This window comes from Moschus berezovskii, chromosome 24, assembly GCF_049115385.1.
Source record: "Moschus berezovskii isolate FMDL1 chromosome 24, NW_MosBer_1.0, whole genome shotgun sequence".
NCBI lineage: Eukaryota > Metazoa > Chordata > Mammalia > Artiodactyla > Moschidae > Moschus > Moschus berezovskii.
In genome coordinates, this window is record NC_142483.1 from 2199062 (window position 1) to 2221988 (window position 22927).

Below are 22927 nucleotides of genomic sequence, written 5' to 3' on the forward strand. Positions count from 1 at the left end.
CGCATTTCTCTCTGAAATGTGCTTCTTCAGCCCGCGTGGGGTCTGTGCCTGACCTAGAAATTGCTCCCTCTTGAAGAGGGGGTTTGAACCTGTGTCTTTCCTCATGATATCTAGGAAAAGCTTTCAGTCTTTCTTGCAATTTAGGGGCAGCCAAACAATACATTTAAGGGCTTCCTGGATGGCTCAAGTGATAAAGAATCTGCCTGCCATGCAGGAGACCTGGGTTCAATCCCTGTGTCAGGAAGATCCCTGAAGGAGGAAATGGCAACCCACTCCAGTGCTCTTGTCTGGAGAAGCCCACAGAGGAGCCTGGACGGCTACAGCCCACGGGGTTGCAAAGAGTCAGACACGACTGAGCACACACGCACAGGTCGGGACATTACTGAGTCTCACATTAGCAGAAGAGGGTCCCTAAGGCTAAACGTGCTCAGGGCAGGGGGGCTGGAGAGAGCCGTGGGCCCGGCCTGGGTGGAGCGCTCCCCTCAAGGGGCCCTGAGCAGGCTGGCCGCCCCCATCCTGAGGCTCGGGTCCCATCTGTGAACGATGGGGTCACACCCTGTCTCCTGGGGCACAGCCCTCAAGGCCTTCCAGGACCCTCCACTGCCTGCTCCCTGGGACCCTCCTGCCCCGCAGGCTTCATGGGACCCAGCCAGGAAGTGGGGGGCGTGGATCTGCCTCCGTCTTGTCCTCCACGAGCGCTTGTGAAATACAGGAATGAGACACAAGCCCGGCTCAGATTTTCCAGCCTCTTCCCCCCAGAAGGCACCCGATTCAGAGCTCAGAGTCACCTCCTGCTCTGGAAGCGCATCGAGCTACTGCAGACCTCCAGGCCTCTGCATGGGCCGAGTCCCCCACCCGCCCCCGCCAGGCCCTCCCAGCCCCAAACACCTCCCCTCCATGAAACCCGGGGTCGCTCCAGCCCTGGGCGCCCACAGCACCTCGGAGCCCCAGCTCAGACCCTGCCAGCTTCACCACAGCTCCCCACAGGCCAAGTACCCATCAGGGGCAGGCCCCCAGCCTCCAACCTCCCACGTGTGCCCACATGCCCCAGAGGAGCAGGGCCCTGGGCTGGCCGGCGCTCCCCCGCTGACGGCGGCCCCTGCCCGCCCGACCCTCACCTGGATCTGGATCTCGTCAGACAGCTCTTTGGCGAGGCCCAGCAGCTGCCCGGCGGTGGGGTCCAGGGCCTTGACCACCACCCTCAGCCCGGTGCGGCCCTTCGCCCGGCCGAGCACGTTCATGGCAAAGTTGTACTGTGACGGCAGCCGGAGTGACGCCTGCGACAGACACCGAACGTCCCAAGGGGGCCCCGAGTCCAGCTCCCACACAGGACAGGCACCCCAGACCCCCAGAGCCGCCCGCCTGCTGTCACCCTGCTGCCCTCTCGCCACAGTCAGGGCCTGCCAACCCCAGCATGCACGTGGGGCACTCCACGCTGCGATTCATGCCGTTCCCAGGGTCCTCGGGAGAGCTGGGCCCCGCCAGCGTCCTCACGCAGGGCTTCTCAGAGCCTTGGCTGCGGGGCTCAGGGCGGATCACCCAGAGGACGCTAGGCTTGGGGTGCTGCCCACAGAGCCCTTGTTTTGGGGTATTTGTGAAGAAGTCACGCACCTGGGTGCCATGGGGATGGTCTGGGGACAGGATCTGGTCCCATGGGGTCAGGGGGCGGGGGGTACTTGCATTGCACTGTATGAGCTTCAGGCAGCCTCTAAGAGACCCCATCCCCCGCCTGGGCCCTCTCCAGGCCCCCACTGTCCACAAACAAGGCAAGGAGAGACCCCGGGAAGCAGCCTCACTCAGGTCCCGTGTGACCGAGGCCCACCTGGGGTTACTGCCTGGAGTCCCAGGGCCAGTGCCTGGTGCACAGCCCACTGACTGGGCCACCGGGGCGTGTCCGCCCTCCCTACGCACGGGCCTCAGCTCACACACACGGGGCGGTGTCTCTCCAGCACCTTCCAGCAGACCTGGGGAGGGGCCAGGGCCCCCCTAGGGAGCCTAAGGGGACAGGGTAGGGCCCTGGACAAACCTGGAGAAAACTCCAGGGCTGCCAGCGGCAGGCGACATCTTAGAAAGGGGGTTGGAAGCTCCGGACTGGGGGCCCCAACCAGGACCCCATGGCATTCTGGGGCCTTTCCCACCAGGCTGTCATGTTCGCTGCCTTCCACCCACAGGTTGCCTCCAAGCCCCTGGGTGGTGCGTCTGGTCGGCAAGAATGAGCTTAAGATGAAAAGGCTGTGGCCTGTCCTGGGACCCACAAGACAGGGGCTGAAGGCCGGGTTCCTGGGCACAAGAAGGGCTGGAGGGTTCAGGGACCCCAGGGAGGGACAGGGTGGCTGCAGACTCGGAAGCCTCACGAGGGTGTGAGGGGCTGTCATCTGGGATGGAGGGTGGGGTCTCGGGGAGGTGAGTACCTCGTGGTGCCGCCCCCGGACATCCAGGACGTCTCGTTTGGTGACAGACCAGTGGAAGGTCAGGCCTGGCACGGCGTTACCGAAGGAGAAAGGGTTCTGGTTGCTGGTGATCCCGGTGATGTAGACGGGCATCTGCGGGGAGAAGCCAGGCCCGTGACCGCCCGCGTCCCATGGCCAGAGCCCCAGACGCCCTGAGACACAGCCTGCACTGCCCCCTGTCTCCTGAGGGCAAGGGGGGCCTCAATCAAGTCCTCCCGAATCGGCGGCCGGCATGGCACAGCGCCAGCCCCTCCCGCCTGTCCTTCCGGGGCCGAGGGACCCCGTTCCTGAATGGCCGCCTAGTGCTCTGAGGGGCCTGCAGCGCCCCCGGCAGGCCAGCTCACCCTGTTCCTGTCCCTCTCAGTCTAGTGGGGGCCCCTGCTCACAGCGGTGGACTGTCTCCTACACTCTGGATTTACCAGCGCTGATCCGAAGACAAACAAACATGGAGGCAACACAGCAAGGGGCTGGGGTGGGCCTGAGTCCAGCTGCGGGTCCGCGCCCAGTTCCAACACCCAGTGGCCGCGTGGCCTCAGCAGACGCCCTCAGCCGGCCACGCGTGCACCGCCCCGTCTGTAACGCGGAGGCGACCCCGGAGCCACCCGGGGGCTGTAACGCACGCCACGGGGACTATAGCACACAAAGCACCAAGAAGGTGCACGCCGTCCAGACGCCAGCTGCTGGGAGGTGCCAGGTGCTATTCTAGGTGCGGGAAGGCGACAGGCCGGTGGAGACATGGGCGTCACCCCTGTGGTGCTGCAGGGGTAGGCGCCACATGTAAGGGGAGCTGGCACATGGGTGGGAGGGACAGGGAGCCTGGGAACGCAGCAGGAGAGGCGGGGAGTGAAGCTGGACCCAGAGAGTAAACAGGGTCAAGGGGCTGCAGAATCATCCCAGCAGAGGAAACAGCGCCCTGGGCGCAGCTCCCCCAGGCTCATCCTGAACCAGGTCTCAGAGCGCGACACCTGCCAGAGGTGCTCCCAGGACACAGACAGGAGGGGCTGGAGAGGTTCCGCCTCCCCGGGTCCCCGCCCCCATCCCTGTGATAGGAGCCTCCCCGTGTCCCCATCCCCATCCCTGTGATGGGAGCCTCACCTGGGTCCCCATCCCCATCCCTGTGATGGAAACGTCACCTGGGTCCCCGCTCCCATCCCTGTGATGGGAACCTCCCCGGGTCCCCGCCCCCATCCCTGTGATGGGAACCTCCCAGGGTCCCCACCCCCATCGCTGTGATGGGAACCTCCCCGGGTCCCCATCCCCATCCGTGTGATGGGAACCTCCCCGGGTCCCCGCCCCCATCCCTGTGATTGGAACCTCCCCTGGTCCCCGCCCCCATCCCTGTGATGGGAACCTCCCCTGGTCCCCGCCCCCATCCCTGTGACCCCCATCCCCATCCCTGTGACGGGAGCCTCCCCGGGTCCCCATCCCCATCCATGTGATGGGAACCTCCCTGGGTCTCCACCCCCATCCCTGTGATGGGAACCTCCCCGGGTCCCCATCCCCATCCGTGTGATGGGAACCTCCCCGGGTCCCTGCCCCCATCCCTGTGATGGGAACCTCACCTGGGTCCCCGCCCCATCCGTGTGATGGGAACCTCCCCGGGTCCCCGCCCCCATCTCTGTGACAGGAACCTCCCCAGGTCCCCGCCCCCATCCCTGTGACGGAAACCTTCCCGGGTCCCCATCCCCATCCCTGTGATGGGAACCTCACCTGGGTACCCGTCCTCATCCTTGTGATGGGCGCGCGGATCCTCACAGCCTGGAGCAGCAGCACCTCCACCTCCACGAGATCCTGGAAAGAGGGCTTTGGGGCTCAGGGGCTACATGCCAACAACGGGTCCCTCCCCGAAACTCCCATTTCTGAGGCTGCAACCCTTTCTTTAGAGAGGAACAAAGCAGCTCCTCCCTGGTACTTAATTTTACTCTCAACACGCCTGGTACTTTCTTGTTTTTATAAAATTGATAGACTTGGAGTATCCACCCTGTGACTCAAAAGGACTCTGCAGTCTGACCAGGATACTTGGAGAGGCCCTGGGACTGCTGGGAAAGGCGTGAATCAATGAACTCAGGGTCGGGCCAGGGTCAGTCCCACCCCCTCCAGGGGTCCCAGCGCCCAGAGCTGTGTGCTCAGATGCTCTGAACTCAGCAGTACTCCTGGACCACTGTCGGGGACCCAGTTTCTGCCCACAGCGACATCATCCGGAAGGAAGCATTCTCTTAGAGCTGGGGCTCCAGCGTGGCCGGGCCACCGAGTCGCTGCTCCTGCAAGTCACTGCCGGCCGCGGACATGGGGCAGAATCCAGGCTCCTGGAGCCCTTCCCAGGAGGGGATGCGCTCTGTTTGGTCCTTCCCAGAGGCCCACAGAAGCGCCCACCCCAGGAAAGAAGGAAAAGAGTGGACCAAGAAGCCCACCACCACTTGCTCGGGGCCAGAGCCGCCACAGGAGGCTGCGGTGTCGGGGGGTGGGGGCCCCTCCTGACTCGGCCCCCAGCATCTCTACCGACCCAGAAAAGCAGTTAGGAAATGTCCCCCATTCCGGTGAGGAGGCCTAGAGATAATTTAACCTCTAGCTGAGCAGATACTAGTGGCTGACTCAGGTTTTCTTCCCCTAGAAATATCAATCCGGGTCTGAAATACTACTGGTGCCCAGTTACCCTGGTTTATGGCAGCCAAGCCAGCATGTGCCTCTAAAAACACACACCATAAGTTCCCCAGTGCCCACAGCATCCCAACTCTACTGTGAGAATGTCTGCAAGCCCTGCTGGAAATGAACCAACTAAAGGCGGGAGGGCTTTGACGCGGGCAACACTTGCTCAGGCCTCAGCTGTGGCCGGCCGGCCGTGGGTGAGCTGCACCCAGGCAGAGCGGAGGGTCCTGAGAGGACTCACAGAGGCATGGAAAACAGGGTCTGCTGTCACAACCGCTACCACCACCCTGCACGGCAGTGTCCCCAAGGCAGGAGAGCTTGGGGCCCCATCCCTTAAGGAGCCAAGAGCTCAGTTGGCAAAGAATCTGCCTGCAATGCAGGAGGCCCCGGCTCGATTCCTGGGTCGGGAAGATCCACTGGAGAAGGGATAGGCTACCCACTGCAGTATTCTTGGGCTTCCCTGGTGGCTCAGCTGGTAAAGAGTCTGCCTGCAATGTGGGAGACCCAGGTTTGATCTCTAGGACAGGAAAAACCCCTGCAGAAGGGAACGGCAACCCACTGCAGTATTCTGGCCTGGAGAACTCCATGGACTGTATAGTCCATGGAGTCGCAGAGAGTCGGACACGACCAAGCGACTTTCACTTTCAGAGACCCTCAGTCTGGAAGAGGACGACTGTGGGGGTGCAAGAGCAGGTCTGGCCTGCTGAGAGGGGATGGTGACAGGCAGGTGTTTCAGGCTCCGAGGGCAGAAGCAGGACCCTGGGAGCGGGGTGGTCCTCGGGAGCAGAGCCCATGGCTGGCAGAAGGGGGACCTCCCTGCCGTGGCTCCGCGCCCCACCAATCGCCTGGGGAGCAGAGCGCCCCCGCCGTTACCTGCGACACAACAACCAGCTTGCCGGTCTCGGCGTCCACGGCCTGCACGACGCCCGACACAGTGCCACGGCCCACCGCGAGGCCCCGCACCAGCCCGGTGCCGCTCACCAGCGCCACGCTCTCGTTGCTCATGGAGAAGAGGATGTTGGACTGGGGCTGGGGGCCACCCTCGGAGGTGATCTGGAGGGGGAGGCAGCAGTGCCCATCAGCCAGCCCCCCCAGGTGCCCACACCCCACCCTCTGGGGCCGGGGCGCCGACACCCCGGAACTCCCCCCTACAGCCCACTCTGAAGCCCCAGGTGGTGGGGGGAGGGCGTGGCCTTGAACTCCTACCTGCATCGTGGCCCCAATAATCAGCGTCACCTTCCTGGGGATCAGCCTAAACGGGGGGAAGACCTGGGCGTGGAGACACAATAGGGAAACAGGCCATGTGTTCCAGGCTCACATGGTCAGGCATGGTCACCCTTTAACTCCAGGGATGCGGGAGCACGGTGCACAGACTCCTGCCTCTGAAGGGGGCCAACGAGGGCCTAGGGTCCCGGCCAGCCCTGGGGGAGACCTCACGCAGCCTGGGGGAGACCTCACACGCCCTGGGGGAGACCTCACATGCCTTGGGCCCGGGGCTCTCAGGGGCGTGTTCCGCTCTAGTGGGGTCGGCAGAAACGCCCACTCCCCAGCCCGCCCAGGACCTGCCCATCAGAGGTGGGTCCTGCTGTGTGTTTCATCAAGTCCCCAAGACAGTCTGACGCACGTCCAGGTTTCCAACCCGCTGCCTTCGAGGTTCTAGCTCCCCTTTGGAAGGCTGACTCTTGCAGTTGTCAGATTTCTACTGAATAATCTAGAATAGTTCTCTACTTCCATGGCCTGCGCATTTTCCAGATGAGGAAAGGGGGGTTCGGGGGGGCAGGGCAAGGAGGCCCTGTCTCTGCGGCAGGGCAAAGCCCCCGCATCCTCCTCCTACAGCCCCAGAGTCCCCACTTTGCCTGAAGACGTGCCAGTCAGCCCAGGGGTGACATGTGCGTGAGGCGTGGTCTCCGAAGGGCTGCCCTGAGTATAGGCACAGAGGACTGCCTTCTCACCCAGAGAAGAAAGGCGCACCTCCATCCTGAAGCACCACCCACACCCGCCGGCACGAAGCCTCCAGCCCGCGAGGCTGAGCCCACAGCAGACGTGGCAGGAGCAGCGTGCTGCCACCGAAGGATAAACTCGGACATGACTTCCCAGCACTAACGGCCGTGGGCTCCTGTCTCAGCCTAACACCGTGGGGGCACCAGGTCACGGCCAAGCCCAGGTGGGCCCTGAGTTCCCTCACCCAGAACGGCTGCTCCAGGGGCTCCCGCGGACAGCCTGCTACCTCCAGGCCCAGCCACCAGCGTGTGCTTCTAAGCTGGAGTCCAGACCACCTGCTCTCCCCCGCCACTCCCCCGGCTGTGACAAGCACTCCCCTACTCTGAGCCACACCAGGGCCCGAGTCCCAGAGAGAGTGAAGTGACCCAGCCCCTCACTCCTGGGCTCCCAGACCCCCAGGACCAGGGAAGGCCCCCTTTCAATCAGAGGACCCTGGAGAGCGGTTTAATATGGCCTCTCCATGTGTGGGCCTCCCTGGGGGCTCGGATGGTAAAGAATCCGCCTGCATTGCGGGAGACCCAGGTTCCATCCCTGGGTCAGGAAGAGTCCCTGGAGAAGGGAATGGCTTCCCACTCTAGTATTACTGCCTGGAGAATTCCATGGACAGAGGAGCCTGGTGGACTACAGCCCAGGGGGTCAGTTGCAGAGTCAGACACAGCTGAGCGACTAACACTTTCCCTTTCCACGGGGCTACCTTGGCTGCCCCTGAAAGTCCCAGCCGATCACAAAAAATGCTGTACCCCACCCCCCACCCCCACAGAGCCCCGATGTGCCCCAGAGGCCGGGCCAGGCCCCCACAGAGCCCCGATGTGCACCAGGGGCCGGGCCAGGCCCCCACAGAGCCCCGATGTGCCCCAGGGGCCGGGCCAGGCCCCCACAGAGCCCCGATGAGCCCCAGGGGCCGGGCCAGGCCCCCATAGAGCCCCGATGTGCCCCAGGGGCTGGGCCAGGCCCCCACAGAGCCCCGATGTGCCCCAGGGGCTGGGCCAGGCCCCCACAGAGCCCCAATGTGCCCCAGGGGCTGGGCCAGGCCCCGAGGTGCGAGGAGGAACAGCCCTACCTCAATCTGCTGAGGGGCTGAGTTGATTCTCTGTCCTGCCTTGTCGTTCACGGTCGCAGTGAGGCTGGTCTGGCCGACGGCCACGCCGTGGACGCGGAAGGAAGCGGTGTAGTCATCCGGGGCCTCATCGAGCGCCCTGGGGCAGAGGGAGGGGCTGGGACCTCTTCCCCAGGCAGACCCGTTGCCGCTGCCCCCAGATGCCCTCCTCCGACCCCCGACCCCACGAGAACTCACACCAACGTGACGATCTGGGAGGCTGCCCGGAGTTTCAGGTCCATGAAGGCCAAGTACTTGGCCAGGAAAGGCTTCTTGCGGAAGTCCAGCACGCGGACATGCGCCGTGACCGTCTTGCCTACCTCCACCTACATCACGGAGCATGGAGACAGCGGGTGGCCTCGGACGACCGCTGCCGCCACCCGTGGTGCCCTACAGCTCCCTGCAAAGCGCCCCCGAGCTCACACCCAGAGGCCCACGATGGCCTCCAGACCACCAGCCGACCAACACGCGGAACTGTTCACGTGCTTTCTGTGTCCAGCGGGCCTCGGGGGCACTCAGAGGCTTTGCCCGCAGCGTAAATGTGACATAAAGGCCACATCCCTCTCTGAGAGAACATCTGGGAGAGGGGTTAGTAGACTTTATCTTTACAGATAAAGTACTTAAACGAGGAGCCCTATAGCACAGGGACTGTCTTCAATATCCCACAGTGACCCATAACGGAAATGAGCACATATATGGTATGCTCAGCGTACCACAGCTCCCTCATAGCTCAGCGGGTAAAGAATCTGCCTGCAATGCAGGAGACCCCAGTATGATTCCTGGGTTGGGAAGATCCCCTTGAAAATCTACCCACTCCAGTATTCTTGGGCTTCCCTGGTGGCTCAGACAGTAAAGAATCACCCCGCAATGCAGGAGACCTGGGTTTGATCCCTGGGTTTGATCCATGGGTTGGAAAGATCCCCTGGAGGAGGGCACGGCAACCCACTCCAGTACTCTTGCCTGGAGAATCCCATGGACAGAGGAGCCTGGCAGGTTACAGTCCATGGGGTCACAAAGAGTAGGACATAACTGAAGCGATTAAGAAAAGTTATGACCAACCTAGACAGCATATTAAAAAGCAGAGACATTACTTTGCCAACAAAGGTCCGTCTAGTCAAGGCTATGGTTTCTCCCGTGGTCATTTATGGATGTGAGAGTTGGACTGTGAAGCAAGCTGAGCACCGAAGAATTGATGCTTTTGAACTGTGGTGTTGGAGAAGACTCTTGAGAGTCCCTTGGACTGCAAGGAGATCCAACCAGTCCATCCCAAAGGAGATCAGTCCTGGGTGTTCATTGGAAGGACTGATGTTGAAGCTGAAACTCCAATACTTTGGCCTCCTGATGCGAAGAACTGACTCATTTGAAAAGACCCTGATGCTGGGAAAGATTGAAGGCAGGAGAAGGGGACGACAGAGGATGAGATGGTTGGATGGCATCACTGACTCAATGGACATGAATTTGAGGAAACTCCGGGAGCTGGTGATGGACAGGGAGGCCTGGCGTGCTTCAGTCCCTGGGGTCACAAACAGTCGGATACAACTAAGCAACTGTACTGAAGTGAAGCGACTAGGCACAGTGTATGTGTCTATAAATAGATAAAAACGGACTCACTGTGCTGCACACCTGAAACTCACACAGCACGGCAAATCAACGCTGCTTCAGCGGGAAAAAAGAGCTAAGGGCCCAGTCAGAGAGCTAATCCACGGCTCAGGATAGCAGCAGGCACACAGCGCTCAGCAGTTCAGACCCGGCAGCACACACTGCACACAGGGAAGACTTCAGGAGACATGAGTCAGAAGTGCTCAGTGAAAGAACACAAGTCTGGAAGCAACTCACCGCGGAAAGGACAGCAGAGAAGGTATAGCCGAGGCTGAGAGACCAGAGACTTTGAAGGAGCCCAAGCTGCGTGAATGCCCCTTTAATGACCAACCCTTCTCTCCCTCGGGGAGACAGGACCCTGCCAGCACTCCTCTGGAAGCCGCTGCAGCCACTTCATGTATTTGAGTTACATAAAATCCCTCTTCACATTAAAGAACAGCCTGGATCTATTACGCATTCATTCTGCAGAAGCACGTGGCATGGTACGCTTTATTCATCTGCCACTGAATTTCCGAGAATCCAGAAAGTACAGACGGGGAGCAAATTCATGCTCTGGCTGGTTAGTCACCTGCAGCAGCCAGAGAATAGGAATCCCCAGGCCAGGGCTCACGTGGGGACAGCTTCCGGGGGATTTACAGCCAGGATTCACGAGTGTCGACCAAGATGAAGACGGACCCCCCAGAGGCCGCCCTGCGCTGAGCCCAGGGTGGGGTGAGGCAGTGCTGCAAGGGGTGGGGCGATGCGGGGAGAGCAGCCCCCCGCGCGCCCGGCCCCCGCGCAGCGAAAGCGGAGCAGACGGGGGGCTGACACTGACCTTGTCCACCACGCGGACGTACAGCTCCTGAATGTCCGAGACGTGGATGTCGGCCTTCGCGGGGGCCGGGAGGGCTAAGCACAGGTCGTGGATCATGACGGTGGTGCTGCCGGGGAGCAGAGGCCGCACCTGCACGGTGGGAGCGGGGAGGAGGCCCACAGCCGCTCAGGGCAGCGGCCCGTCGCCCGCTCGGAAAACCCTAACCCAAAGGCGGCCCTGCCCACCCCTCGTCGTGGGTCCCACTGCCAGCAGGGCGACGGGCTTGGGATGTAATATGTTAGTGCCGGGATAGATTTCAAGGGGCATTTACTGCAACCTGGCACAAACTGCAGACAAGAAATGGAAGCTGCTCCAAGCGGGGGTGGTCAGAGCTCGGCGGAGAGAGGATTCACACCCAGGATCCCATATCACCCGTCCAGGCTACCTGCTGCAACTTCCATCAGAGAGGAGCATCCTGTGGGGGCTCCTCTGATGCTGGTAGGGTGTGAGGCGGCTGCTCGCCACGTGAAGCCCTCACTGAGGAATCCTAATCTGGACCCACAGTCTTAGAACCTGGGGATGGGCCACAAGAGGCCACCACATCTTCACTGTGAGCGCCTCAAATCTCACCCACCTCCACACCCGCCTCTGCCTCTGCTGGGTTTGAGGGCTTCCCTGGAGGCTCAGACAGTGAAGAATCTGCCTGCAGTGCGGGAGACCCAGGTTTGATCCCTGGGTCGGGAAGATCCCCTAGAGGAGGGCATGGCCACCCACTCCAGTATTCTCGCCTGGAGAGTCCCATGGACAGAGGAGCCTGGCGGGCTGCAGTCCACAGGGTGGCAAAGAGTCAGACGTGACCGAGAGACTCACACTTTGACACACTTTTACTATATTTGACGTGGAGCCTGTGTAAAATGTCCAGAGTGAATGAACTCATCCGAGCTCCTGTCTTCCAAGCTTTCCTTGCCAAACACCCTCTTTAAAGACCCTCTTGCCAAAGACCTCTCTCTACTTCCTTCCAGGGATCCCACTTTCAGAAGAACCCCTCCCCAGACAGCCTGCATCGTCACCACTTCCTCACGTGGCAGATGGACTTGCAGTGATCTGTTGTACTGCTTAGACGTGCATCTCAGCTGGTGGTCTGGGGGAGGGCGGGTGGAGGAATGTCACGGAGCCAGAGGGTAGGCCTGTGGTGGCCTCCCACCTCTATCTGGCCCGGCTTTGCTGCTTGCAGTTTGTGGCCTATATTCACTGGGGGTAGGGGTGGCTACGGCGAACGGTTCCGTGTTGGCAAAGCTACAGTTTAATATCAAGAACATGTGGGGGAAAAAAAATGTCAGGAGACAACCAAATAGGTTAAAAGCCTTCAAAGGTTACCCAAAGTGAGTTTTCTATTCTACGGGAACCTGGTCTATCTGGCCCCTGCCCAGGGCTCTGATTTCACTACAAACCACGTTCCCCCACGGCTGTCACCCTCCGGCCAGCTGGTGCCCGCCTGCCCCTCTCAGGGCTGCACAATTCACCCCTGAAATCTGGGCTCTTCCCCTGCTTGCACCTGCTGGTTCCCTCTCAGCCTCAGCCCCGTCTGGAGGTCCCTCTCTGGCCAAGCCTCCCCGGTCCAGGTGGGAACCTTTGCCCCCCGCCTACTTCTGGGGCAGCTCTGCCACTCCCACCTGGTCAGCAGGCAGACCTCCCGTGTATCCACCCCAAGGCTGCGGTGGCACCTACCGCCGCCTCAGGGCTGAGCCTCAAGTTCGGCCTAGCCCCACAGCGCGTATGTACACTGAGATCCACGGTCACCGCTGCTAGGCACGGGTTAATGTTCGGAGACCTACACTTCCACCAGCTCGACTTCGGTCCTGCCTTCATTGAGACCAGAATTCAGAAAGAAGTCTGCAAACCCCAGGGACCCTCGCCTACCTGGGAAGTGCTGACTCTAGTCCATGGCCCCCCAGCGGATATACAAAGAGACAGGCCCACCCAGGGTAGGAACCCAGCCTCAAAGGGGCGGTGCTGGGGAGGGAGCACAGTGTCCGAGCCGTCACTTTAGGGCACCTTCTCCCACACTGGGCCATGCCGGAGGGCCAGACGCCACCAGCAGCCAGAAGGGCGCTGTCGGGCAGGGGGCTGGGCCGGACAAGGCCGGGCTAACTGTGCCTGAGCGCTGGGCTCAGGAGCGCAAGCAGATGAAGGGTGCTCAGGGTGCTTCATGTGAGGACCCAGGTCGCCCAGTAAAAATCCCAGAGCAGAAACCCCGCCGGCACCCCGAACAACGGCTGACACCAAGTATGCTGAAGGCGGGGGATCAGGGCCACGTGTCTCCAGCTCTGTGGTGGACGATTTACCTGGCTGATTACACGTCCCCCAAAGAGAACCCACTTAAAAATCCCAGGGAGATGCGAGGGCTCCGACCTGACCCCCGCAAACATCACCGCCGTCAGGAGTGGCACGTCACTCAGGAGGCAGAGAAGCGAAGGCTCGCTGCGCCCACAGGGAGAGACTCGCAAGGTGGGGGTGGGCGTGCAGGGGAGGTGTTTCTGTCTCTCCTTCCAAAGAGCCATTTCGCATGTTTTAAACAAAGATATAAATGACGGTGAGGAAATCGGTTTCTCTTCCACTTGATTTCCCAGCAGCTGGAAGTCCAGGCAGCTTTGGGGTGACAGGGCGGAGGATGGCAGCCCACAGAGAGATCACAAGCCCACCGGGCCACCCACACGTCAGCCCGTGCCAGCTCACCCAACGGTAAACAGTGCCCCACGGGCGAGCCCACTCGCCACTCTGGAGACAAACTGTTGTGGAGGAGGCGAGGGGCAGGCTGGTGGGGGGCATGGGGTGGGGGGTCCTGTCCACACCCCCACTGTGCAAGCGTCACCACCTGCTTCTCCAGGCTCCAGACCCACTTGCCTCTTGAAGGACGTGCAGCGGGGACGCGTGTGCAGCAGGGGAGATAAGCGAATCCACCCCCAGAATCAATTATCCTTCCTCAGGGGCGACACTGCCCCCGAGAGCCCCGAGGAAGCCCTGTCATCTCTGCAGCTGGGGACACGTCACTGCTCATTAAAACGCTGCCGTGGAGCCAGGGGCAGCTCTGCTCGGGACGTCTGCCCACGCCTGCCGGGCCCCGAGGTGTGGATGCGTCCTCACGGCTCCACACTTCCCAGGCCCATCGCACGTCACGCCTGTCCCTTGACAAGCAGCATCTGTAGATGAGCAAGGAGCCTGTGGATATCTCTGAATGTCACCGGTGCCATCGGCTTCTGTCTCCCGTGTGTGCCCGGCAATGTCTGGTGGTGGCCAGGCCCACACCAGAAGACAGGATTCTGCCCCCCGCAGACACAGACCCCCTTCGAGGCTGGTGGGGGGTGGCCAGGGTCACACTGAGATGAGAAATGTCATCCGAGGGTCCCGCCCAGCCCCAAGGCTTCCTACAGGGCCAGGTTGGGAACCGGTTCCTCTGCCCACTGTCCCTTCTCCGGAAAAAGGTGGGCCACACCTGAGTTCATGCCGCACGGCTGCCACCTACCACCCACCCGTCTCAAGGAAGGACCCCTCCCCCGAAGCACCTCCTCAGAGGAACAGCATCACGGGGGCCAGCCCACGGCCCAGGACCCAGGAGAGGGGTCGGCTCCTAAGAGCAGGGCCCCCGGCTGACTGCTCCCTGATGAGTCCCCAGAGCCTGCATCGGGCTGGCGCATGTTGGGGACCCGCCTTTGCAGAGTGACTGCCTGATGAAAGTCCTGAGAGCTAGGCTCCTTCCCACCGCCCTGAGAATTACTACAGGGCTTCTGCAAGGAGGGACCGTGTGAAATGCAGAGGTGATGAGAAGAAAGAAACGCTGAGTTTAAGTCAGGTAACCCTCCCGTGCGTAAGCCAGCCGAGAAAGAAACCGGCGCCTGGCAGAGGGTTGGGGCCGTGGAAGCCTCTGCAGCCCTGGGACTGTTGTGTGGGCACCATCGCCCCACAGCAGTTCAGGTGTGCCCTCTCCAGGCCCCCGCCCAGAGACATGCGGAAGCCAACACACACCCATGAGCAATTCCTGCCTCTGAATGGGCCTCGATAGCGAAAGAAAGAAACATTTCCTCTGAGCTAATTGAAGAACTATTGTGGGCTTCCTTGTCTCTGTGATTAGGGAAATGAGAATGCTGCTAATTAGCAGCTGGGAGATGCTGCAGAAACATGTAAGCATCCTTCAGAAGGAGCGCTCTGAGACGCCGCGAGGACCCATCATCGGCTGTCAACACTGTGAAAAATCCCTCGTGCCCTTGGCGGAGGAGGCAAAGGAACCGGCGTCCGATTGCATCTGGAGCCGGAGGGGCGTCTGCGCAGGCTGAGGTCGGGGGAAGCAGAGACCCCTGGGGCCGAGGCCCCTCTGGGACACCTTCTGGGCAAACACGATCCTGGAGGGGCCTGCCTCGTCGGGCACTGCTGGCACGCCCCACACACGGCACTAGACAGGTCACGGGTCGTGTCTGCGGCAGGGACCAGCCCCTCTCAGCAAGAGCCACGGAAGATGAGACGCAGGCAAAGGCTCGTCCACCACGCAGAGAACTGCTCCAGCTCTTTTGCTGCTCAGTCACCAAGTCGTGTCTGACTCTTGTGACCTCATGGCCTGCAGCACGCCAGGTGTCCCTGTCCCTCACCGTCTCTCGCGGTTTGCCCAAGTTCGTGGCCACTGCATCGGTGATGCCATCCAACCGTCTCATCCTCTGTCGCCCCTTCTCCTCCTGCCTTCAATCTTTCCCAGCATCAGGGTCTTTTCCCAATGAGTCAGCTGTTCACATCAAGTGGCCAACGTACTGGAGCGTCAGGTTTAGCTTCAGTCCTTCCAGTGAGTATTCAGGGTTGATTTCCTTTAAGACTGACTGGTTTGATCTCCTTACAGTTCAAGGGCCTCCTTGCCACATCTCTAGCTCTCGCTTGAGCTCTTTGGGACCATCTATAAACGGGGGACATCATGCTTGCCTTAGCAGGAACAAGCCTAAAGTCTGCTGCCAACAGGGACCCTACACCGTAGGACATGAGCAGGGGTTCGTAGTTCTGGGAAGACTTGACTCTGATGCTGTAATCCCGTCTTGAGTCTTTCAGACAAGCATGCCAGCTTGAATGCCTCCCTGGACAGGGAGCTCAGTATCTGCAGCAGTAGCCTAGTCCATCACAGACTCTTAGAGGCTCTTGTTCTTGGAAGAAAGGTCTCTCTCTGGCCCCTGGGCTGCCCTCAGGGCTCACTCAAAATGTGAGGTGTGAGGTTAAGCGTGAGTAAAAATAAGTCCAAGTTTTGTTGGCACCGCACACATTTTTCTGAACTGGACACGCTCCTCTTCCAGATAACAGGAAGTTATTTTTAATCTCCAGAGATAAAGCAAAGCAAGGCACATTTCAAGCAGTTGGAATCATTTACAATTTGAGGTTTTCCGTTCAGTGGGAAGGATCTGATGGTGACCACTCATTTACAAGGAAGAGGAATGGCCAGGGGGTTATCCTTTCTTGGACAAAAGGAATAACAGTGCCTCGGGGAGCTTCCTATGATCTCAGGTATCCAGGTGCCCCCAGACTCCCTCTGACAACACACGCTCGTCCACAGGCACCAAGGGACGGCTTTTTCTTGTTATGATTTACAGCGATAAACCCAAGAAGCCCTGATTCCACCTCTGAGGAAAACAGGTATATTATGACATGTTTCCTCATGCTTCACCTTCACCGAGGGGCTCCACAAGGGAGCTGAAGACCAAGGCTGCCCACTGGGGGAAGGTAAGAAAATGTCAGAAAAGCAACATAACAAAAAAAGAATCCTCCTACAAACTCACATGCTACCAAAAATGACTCAAAAAGAAACAATCTGAACAGACCAGTAAGACGTGAAGAGACTGAATTCCTATAAAAACAGCTACGCATGAGGAAAGCCTGTGACGACGTGGCTTCACAGGTCAATTCCACCAAACACTCAAGAGCACTAGTTACCAATTCTACAGACTCTTTCAAAAATTCGAAGAAGGAACACTTCTAAGTCATTCCATGAGGCTGACACCCTGATACCCAAACCAGACAAGGACACCACTGAAAACCATGAACCAGTATCTCTCGGGAATATGAACATACGCTCAATTAAATACCAGCAAACTACGTCTAGTTATACATAAAAAGAATTAAATATCATGATGATCAAGTAGCATTTATCCCAGAATGCAAGGTTGGTTTAACATCTGAAAGCCAATTAATGTAACACATCATATCAACAGAATAAAATAAAACCACACAATTATTTCAAGACACACAGAAAAAATACTGGGCAAAATCGATATACTGGACTTCCCTGCTGGTCAGTGGTTAAGCATCGATCTGCCAATACAGGGGCCATGGGTTCGATCCCTGACTTGGGAAGATCCCACAGGCCGAGGGGCAACGAAGCCTGTGCCCACATGCCCGAGAGCCTGAGCTCCAGAGCCGGGAGGGCAGCTCCTGAGCCCACATGCCCGAGAGCCTGAGCTCCAGAGCCGGGAGGGCAGCTCCTGAGCCCACATGCCCGAGAGCCTGAGCTCCAGAGCCGGGAGGGCAGCTCCTGAGCCCACATGCCCGAGAGCCTGAGCTCCAGAGCCGGGAGGGCAGCTCCTGAGCCCACATGCCCGAGAGCCTGAGCTCCAGAGCCGGGAGGGCAGCTCCTGAGCCCACATGCCCGAGAGCCTGAGCTCCAGAGCCGGGAGGGCAGCTCCTGAGCCCACATGCCCGAGAGCCTGAGCTCCAGAGCCGGGAGGGCAGCTCCTGAGCCCACATGCCCGAGAGCCTGAGCTCCAGAGCCGGGAGGGCAGCTCCTGAGCCCACATGTCCGAGAGCCTGAGCTCCAGAGCCGGGAAGGCAGCTCCTGAGCCCACATGCCCGAGAGCTTGTGCTCTGCAACAAGAGAAGACCCTGTGAGGAGGAGCTCACTCACTGCAGCTGGAGAGTAGCCCCCACTTGCCACAACTTGAAAAAGCCCAACTGTACCAACAAAGACACAATAAATTAAAAAACCCAACATACTTTCCTGCGGGCGTGCGTGCAGAAGAACAGGGAGGTGATCATTACGGGTTGTTTTTTGAGGTGACAGAATACTTTAAAACTGACTTTGGTGGTGTTGCATTTATCTACGAATATACTAAAACCCAAGTCAGTGAACTGTATGGCATATGAACTACACCTCAGTAAAGCTCTACTAAAAACACTAAAGGTTGATGAGAGGTCACAGCTATTGCTGACCCACGGCCTCTGCTCTCTAGTTTGCCGCAGTCCCCACCATGCCCTGATGCCCCCCACACTACAGCTGAGCATCTGGCGTCGGTTAGCCCAGCTCTTCCCAAGCTCCTTGCTTCCTGCCCACCTGCCTCGCTTACTCAACACCTGTTCCACTTCAGAAGCAACCGATGCTGTGATCCTTGCATCAAGACAGTCATCAGATGCAGAAAGTCAGAGAAAGGGATCTGCAGGGAGTTACGGCTGAGAGAGCGAGGTGTCCAGGCTAAGGCACAAATGTACTGCACAGCTGTGGGCAAGGCACCAGGCTGTGCTTCTGAAAGGAGTTGGTGGGACCAGGTCTCTGAAGGCTAAGTCCGAGGGCAGCCTTCCCCAGAATGCGTGTTTCATGCTCCTGCCAGTGGCGAGGGCGCGCCTGCACAGACAGGCAGTGCCAAAGGCAAGTGCAGATGGCAAGACTGCAGGCGAACCTGCCTCAGTCCCCACCGCGCGCCAAGCACCAAGCGCCCGGCCTCTCTCGAGTCCGGGACAGTCTCACTCGGCGCTGGGATGACTGCAAAAGTCCTTCAACACCTGGACCAGCCTCCACCAGGGGAACGCAGGCCTCAGGGTCTGAGGGGTGCAAAGCTCACAGCAGAGCCGCGATGCCAGGATACCCACGGTGTCACGGTCGCGGCTCACATCAAGGGCTTGACACACTCCGTCCTGAGGGCTTCCTTTTAAACGCAGTTCAGTTTTCGTGACCATATGATAACTCACTGTGCTGATTCACAGACAGTTAGGACACTGGATTGGTCTGCCTTTACTCTCTGTCATAGCCATAGGAAGACCTTTTATTTTTTGCATTTTTGGCCTCACCACGTGGCATGCAGGGTCTCAGTCCCCTGACCAAGGGCTGAACCTGTACCCCCTGTGTGGGAAGCATGGGGTCTTAACCACTGGACTGCCAAGGAAGCCCCACAGGGCGACGTTTTTAAAAAATAAAAAATTTATACAACCCAAATGCCCCACAAGGAGAGAATGGCTGAGTACAAATGACTGTCAAAAACTCATCATCATCATCATCGTCATCCAGCCTACAGAGCAATATGGAGAAAGAGAAAATCTGAATCAAAGCCCTGATGAGCATGGAAGGCTCAGTTCTTCTGTGGTCACAGCTGGGTGGAGGTCAGGGAAGGAACATGGAGAAACAGAAACAGCCGATGCGTCCATCAAGGCAATATTCCTTCTGGCTCTTACAGTGTCGCTCATGTAATAATACTTCCATCTCAACCGAAAGGCCGACTGAAAGGAAAGCATTAGGTAGCTAACAGCGCGGGCAGCTTGTGGAGACGCGATACGGACCACAAAGGTAGCTCGGGGGTGTCTGCAGTGACCCCTGGGAGACTCTGAAGACCCTGAGTGAGCCGTGACCGACATGATCCGCCAGCCGACGCGCAGAGGCGGAGCCCACACTCACCGTGGCGACGCCCCGGGCCTCCTGGTAGGCCACCCTGACCACGCCGGCGCTGCTGGTGTTGAGGAAGAAGTAACCGGAGCCTTCTCGGACGTTCAGCTCTGCCTGTGGGAGGGGCCGGGCTGGTGTCAGAGGCGGGGTCCACGGGGGTCGCGGCGGGGGCGGCGGGCCGGGGCTGGGGCGGCGTACCTGCGCGTCCGGGTGGTTGTAGATGGTCAGCTCTTCCGGGCTGACCCTCACGTCCTCCACCAGCATGAGTTCGATGGAGGCCGACACAGGTGTGAGGGGGTCGTGCTGAAGGGGCAAGGCCGCGTGGTCAGAGCCAGGGGGCCAAGGGCCAGACGGGCCCACGGACACCCCCCACACAAGAGCAGCCCCAGGGGCTGGCATCACACTGGGGACCTCGCTGTCTCGGGGACACAAGCCCAGCAACACCCGTCACGCTTTGAGCCACGTCCCTGCGAGGCCTCCGCTAGTCCCGCCAAATCAGCAGCCCCTCGATCTGCCAGGCCGCAGGGTGGACAACCCCCATGTGCCCCAGGGAAGTGGGGCGGCGTTCCAGGCAGTGGGGGCTGCGGGCTGAAAGGGATGGGGCTGGACCACCCAGGCGTGCTCGGCAGGGGCCGTGAGGCGGGCGGCGGGGGGAAGAGTCTAGACGGGCGAGCCCCTCTGCCTTTCAGCTGGACCCCCGTCACCAGCATGCAGGGAGCGCAGGAAGGGAGACTGAGGCCTGGAGGCCAGCGAGCGGGCGCCCCCGGTCAGCGGGCCAGCCTCAGGACCCTGGGGACAGTGGGCGGAGAGTGGGGGAAGCAGGACGGCCCCGGGGCCCCGCTCAGTACCGGCTGCTTCACTCTGGCCGTGTCCAGGTGCGGCTGCTGGTAGCCAGTGGCGGCGGCAGAGATGGCCGTGGTGCCCGAGGCCTGGTGAACCGAAATGGCCTGCAGGCCTGGGAGTGAAAGGGAAGCCAATGTCGGATTCGGGCCCGGCTCCTGCCTGGGGCGCAGTCCGGCCTTCCCGCTCCCTGGCGTGCAGCCTGAAGTCTCCCACCGCCCTGAAATTGGGCGATGGGGCACACCGTGTGCATCTCTAGGAGTTGAGGGGCCCTGAGCAAGCTTCCTAGAGCGGCTTAGAGGAGCTGGAGGGGACGGCTCAGGTCCCGGCTGCTGAGGGTCTCCGATGGCAGCAGCAGGGAGTCTCAGAGCTCAGAGCAGCTGGATCTGGGCTCCAGCCTGGTCCAGGCACAAGCTGGGCCTTGAGTTCGGCCACCGTGTGCCCTGAGCTGCTCCCCAACCCCACCCAGAATCCCTCCTCCCTCACAGACGTGCGAGGATTAAAGGGGAGTCCTGATGCTCCCCGGGCATCAGTCCTGGACAGAGGGGGTCCCGGCCCCCCGCCCGCAGCCGCCCGCCCCTCTCTGCGCCCGGCTCGCCAGTCGGGGGCCGCCGCTCACCGTGCAGCTTCCTCTGGCCACTCCCGTCGTCCCGGGACACCAGCTGCAGGGGCGGGGCAGGCTCGATGCTGGCCAGCAACGGCCTGCTGGACTCCCACTGGATGCTCAGAGAGCTGAAGTTGTCGAACCTGCGGTCCTGCTGGTCGTAGGCGGCCAGGTCCAGCAGCGGGCTGCGGTGGCTGGAGACAGGAACCTGCAAGAAGCTGAGCTCACCCACGGGGCCACATCCTGAGCTGGGCAGCCCTGTCCCTGACACACGGTGCATCTTGTGGGCTCACGGGGGTCCTGGTGAGCTTCTGGGGGTGACTCACTAAGGGATGCTCGCTACTGCTGCTGTCAAGGTGCCCTGACAGTCCTACACAACCTGCCCTCCAATTCCAGCCCATGCTCCTCGACAGGGACCTTGGTGATGTCTGAAAACATTTTTGGTTGTCATGACTGTAGGGGGCGCTACTGTCATCAGTAGCTGGCCTCCAGGCCTCAGCAGGTAGAGGTCAGGGTGCTGCCTTGCGCACAGGACAGTCCCCCCGAGAAGGGAAGGTCGGGCCCGAAGCGTCGGCAGTGCCCAGGCAGGGGGACCAGGCGTCAAGTACGCTTGCAAGTTCAGTGGTCCTGCGATGACAACAGCAGCCCCAAATTCACAAACGGGGAGGCCGAGGCGGCTCAGAGACACTGAGCCACTCGCCCAAGGTCACGCAGGTTCTGGGGTGGACCATCGGGTCCCGCAGGCCTCCCTGGATACTGTGCAGCCTCTCTCCCCGGTGCCGGAGTCAGGCAGTTGGATCATCCAAGCCCCGGCTCAGCACTCCCGGCCAACGCCCAGCTCAGGAGCCCGGGGTCAGGCTGGAGTGTGGCCCCCGTCTGTCACTGTGTCAGGTCAGCCCATTTCAGCGCCTGGTGTCACCAGTGATTTACTCTGCAAACACGGCCTGGGCGGCCTCTGGCTCCAGAGGGGCATAAAGCAAAACTGACACTGCACCGGCAAACATGGCAGGGATCTATCCTCTTCAGGTCCCTGCGAGACCACAAATCACAGGGGCCCTGTCTGCCTGGCTGTGGACTCTGCAGTCCCAGGGAGGCTGGATCTCAGGGCAGTTCTCTGTTCAAGCAAGATCTACGACACACTTAAAAGCCCACAGAGAGCCATGCTCGCTGCCCCGTCACCATCTTTCAACCAAGAGACAACCTTGGGCAGACCTGAGGTCACTGCTGACCGACGGCCAGACGTGGCCCTCTCAGCGAGCAGCCAGTGCTTATGGACAGGATGGACACACAGGGATCTGATTATCTTATTCTCTGCCACTGAGACGGTCTGACCAGCCGGGGGTGGCGGGGCACGAGCCAGAGTGAGGGGGCTTTGGAGAGGCATCCGCTCCCCACGCCTGGCCCCTCCCAGCCCTGTCCGGGTTCGTCTGCAGAGTAAGAGCAGAGGGTGGCGGGACACGAGCCTAGAGGGGTGGGAGTCCGCCACCTCCCAGGCCGAGCCGGGCCCACTCTCGAACCACGGAGAGGGAGATGAGCACGGACACAGCGTGGACGCGCCGAGCCTCGCGGGACCCGTTTTCTCAGGTCGGGCTTGGAGGCTAGGGGCAGCCCCGCGGAGAGCAAGCCTGTCAGGGCCGGTTTTGCAGCAGCGTTTGTTCGCTGTCTCCAGGTCTCATTTTGGTAATTCTCCCAGTGCTTCATTACTGTCTGTATCTGTTAGGGCATCTGTGATCAGGGGCCTTTGAAATTACCACCACAACTCACTTCTGGAGGCTCAGAATGTGGTCAGCGTTGTTTAGCAATAAAGTTCTTTTAAATTAAGGTCTGTACCTGGTTTGCCTTAGCCGTAACACTACTGCACGCTTGACAGACTCCAGGATAATACAAACATAACTCTGAAACGCACCGGAGAACAAAGAAGTTCACGTGACTCATTTTATCACAATATTCAAGCTGTATTGCTGGGTCTAGAACCAAACCCAGGCTATCCCTGAGGTCCGCCTTCATGCGGATTCTCGTATTAGGATGTCAGTTGCCTCAGGGCGGGAGTGGGGAGGAGAAGCAAACCAGAGAAGGAAACGCTGGAGGAGGCACGCCCTTCGTTACCATTGTTTGAATGCTCAGCATTGCAACCTGATGGACGGAGGCCGTCAGGCTACCCTGTCCATGGGATTCTCCAGGCAAGAACACTGGAGTGGGCTGCCATTCCCTTTTCCAGGGGGTCTTC

General features: G+C 60.1%; 1 protein-coding gene across 1 annotated transcript in view; it reads right to left on the minus strand.

Moving 5' to 3' along the window:
* Nucleotides 1–22927, minus strand: part of NUP210 (nucleoporin 210) — a 90385-nt gene that overhangs the window by 19600 nt on the left and 47858 nt on the right. The window contains exons 17-28 of the mRNA XM_055413481.2: nucleotides 20716–20908; nucleotides 20105–20211; nucleotides 19455–19559; nucleotides 19269–19370; nucleotides 10607–10735; nucleotides 8392–8519; nucleotides 8158–8293; nucleotides 6303–6365; nucleotides 5970–6149; nucleotides 4161–4241; nucleotides 2412–2543; nucleotides 1119–1277 (exon numbers count right to left, since the gene is read on the minus strand). Of these exons, the coding sequence (XP_055269456.2) occupies nucleotides 1119–1277; nucleotides 2412–2543; nucleotides 4161–4241; nucleotides 5970–6149; nucleotides 6303–6365; nucleotides 8158–8293; nucleotides 8392–8519; nucleotides 10607–10735; nucleotides 19269–19370; nucleotides 19455–19559; nucleotides 20105–20211; nucleotides 20716–20908 (1515 nt within the window). The remainder of the gene's footprint in view (nucleotides 1–1118; nucleotides 1278–2411; nucleotides 2544–4160; nucleotides 4242–5969; nucleotides 6150–6302; nucleotides 6366–8157; nucleotides 8294–8391; nucleotides 8520–10606; nucleotides 10736–19268; nucleotides 19371–19454; nucleotides 19560–20104; nucleotides 20212–20715; nucleotides 20909–22927) is intronic.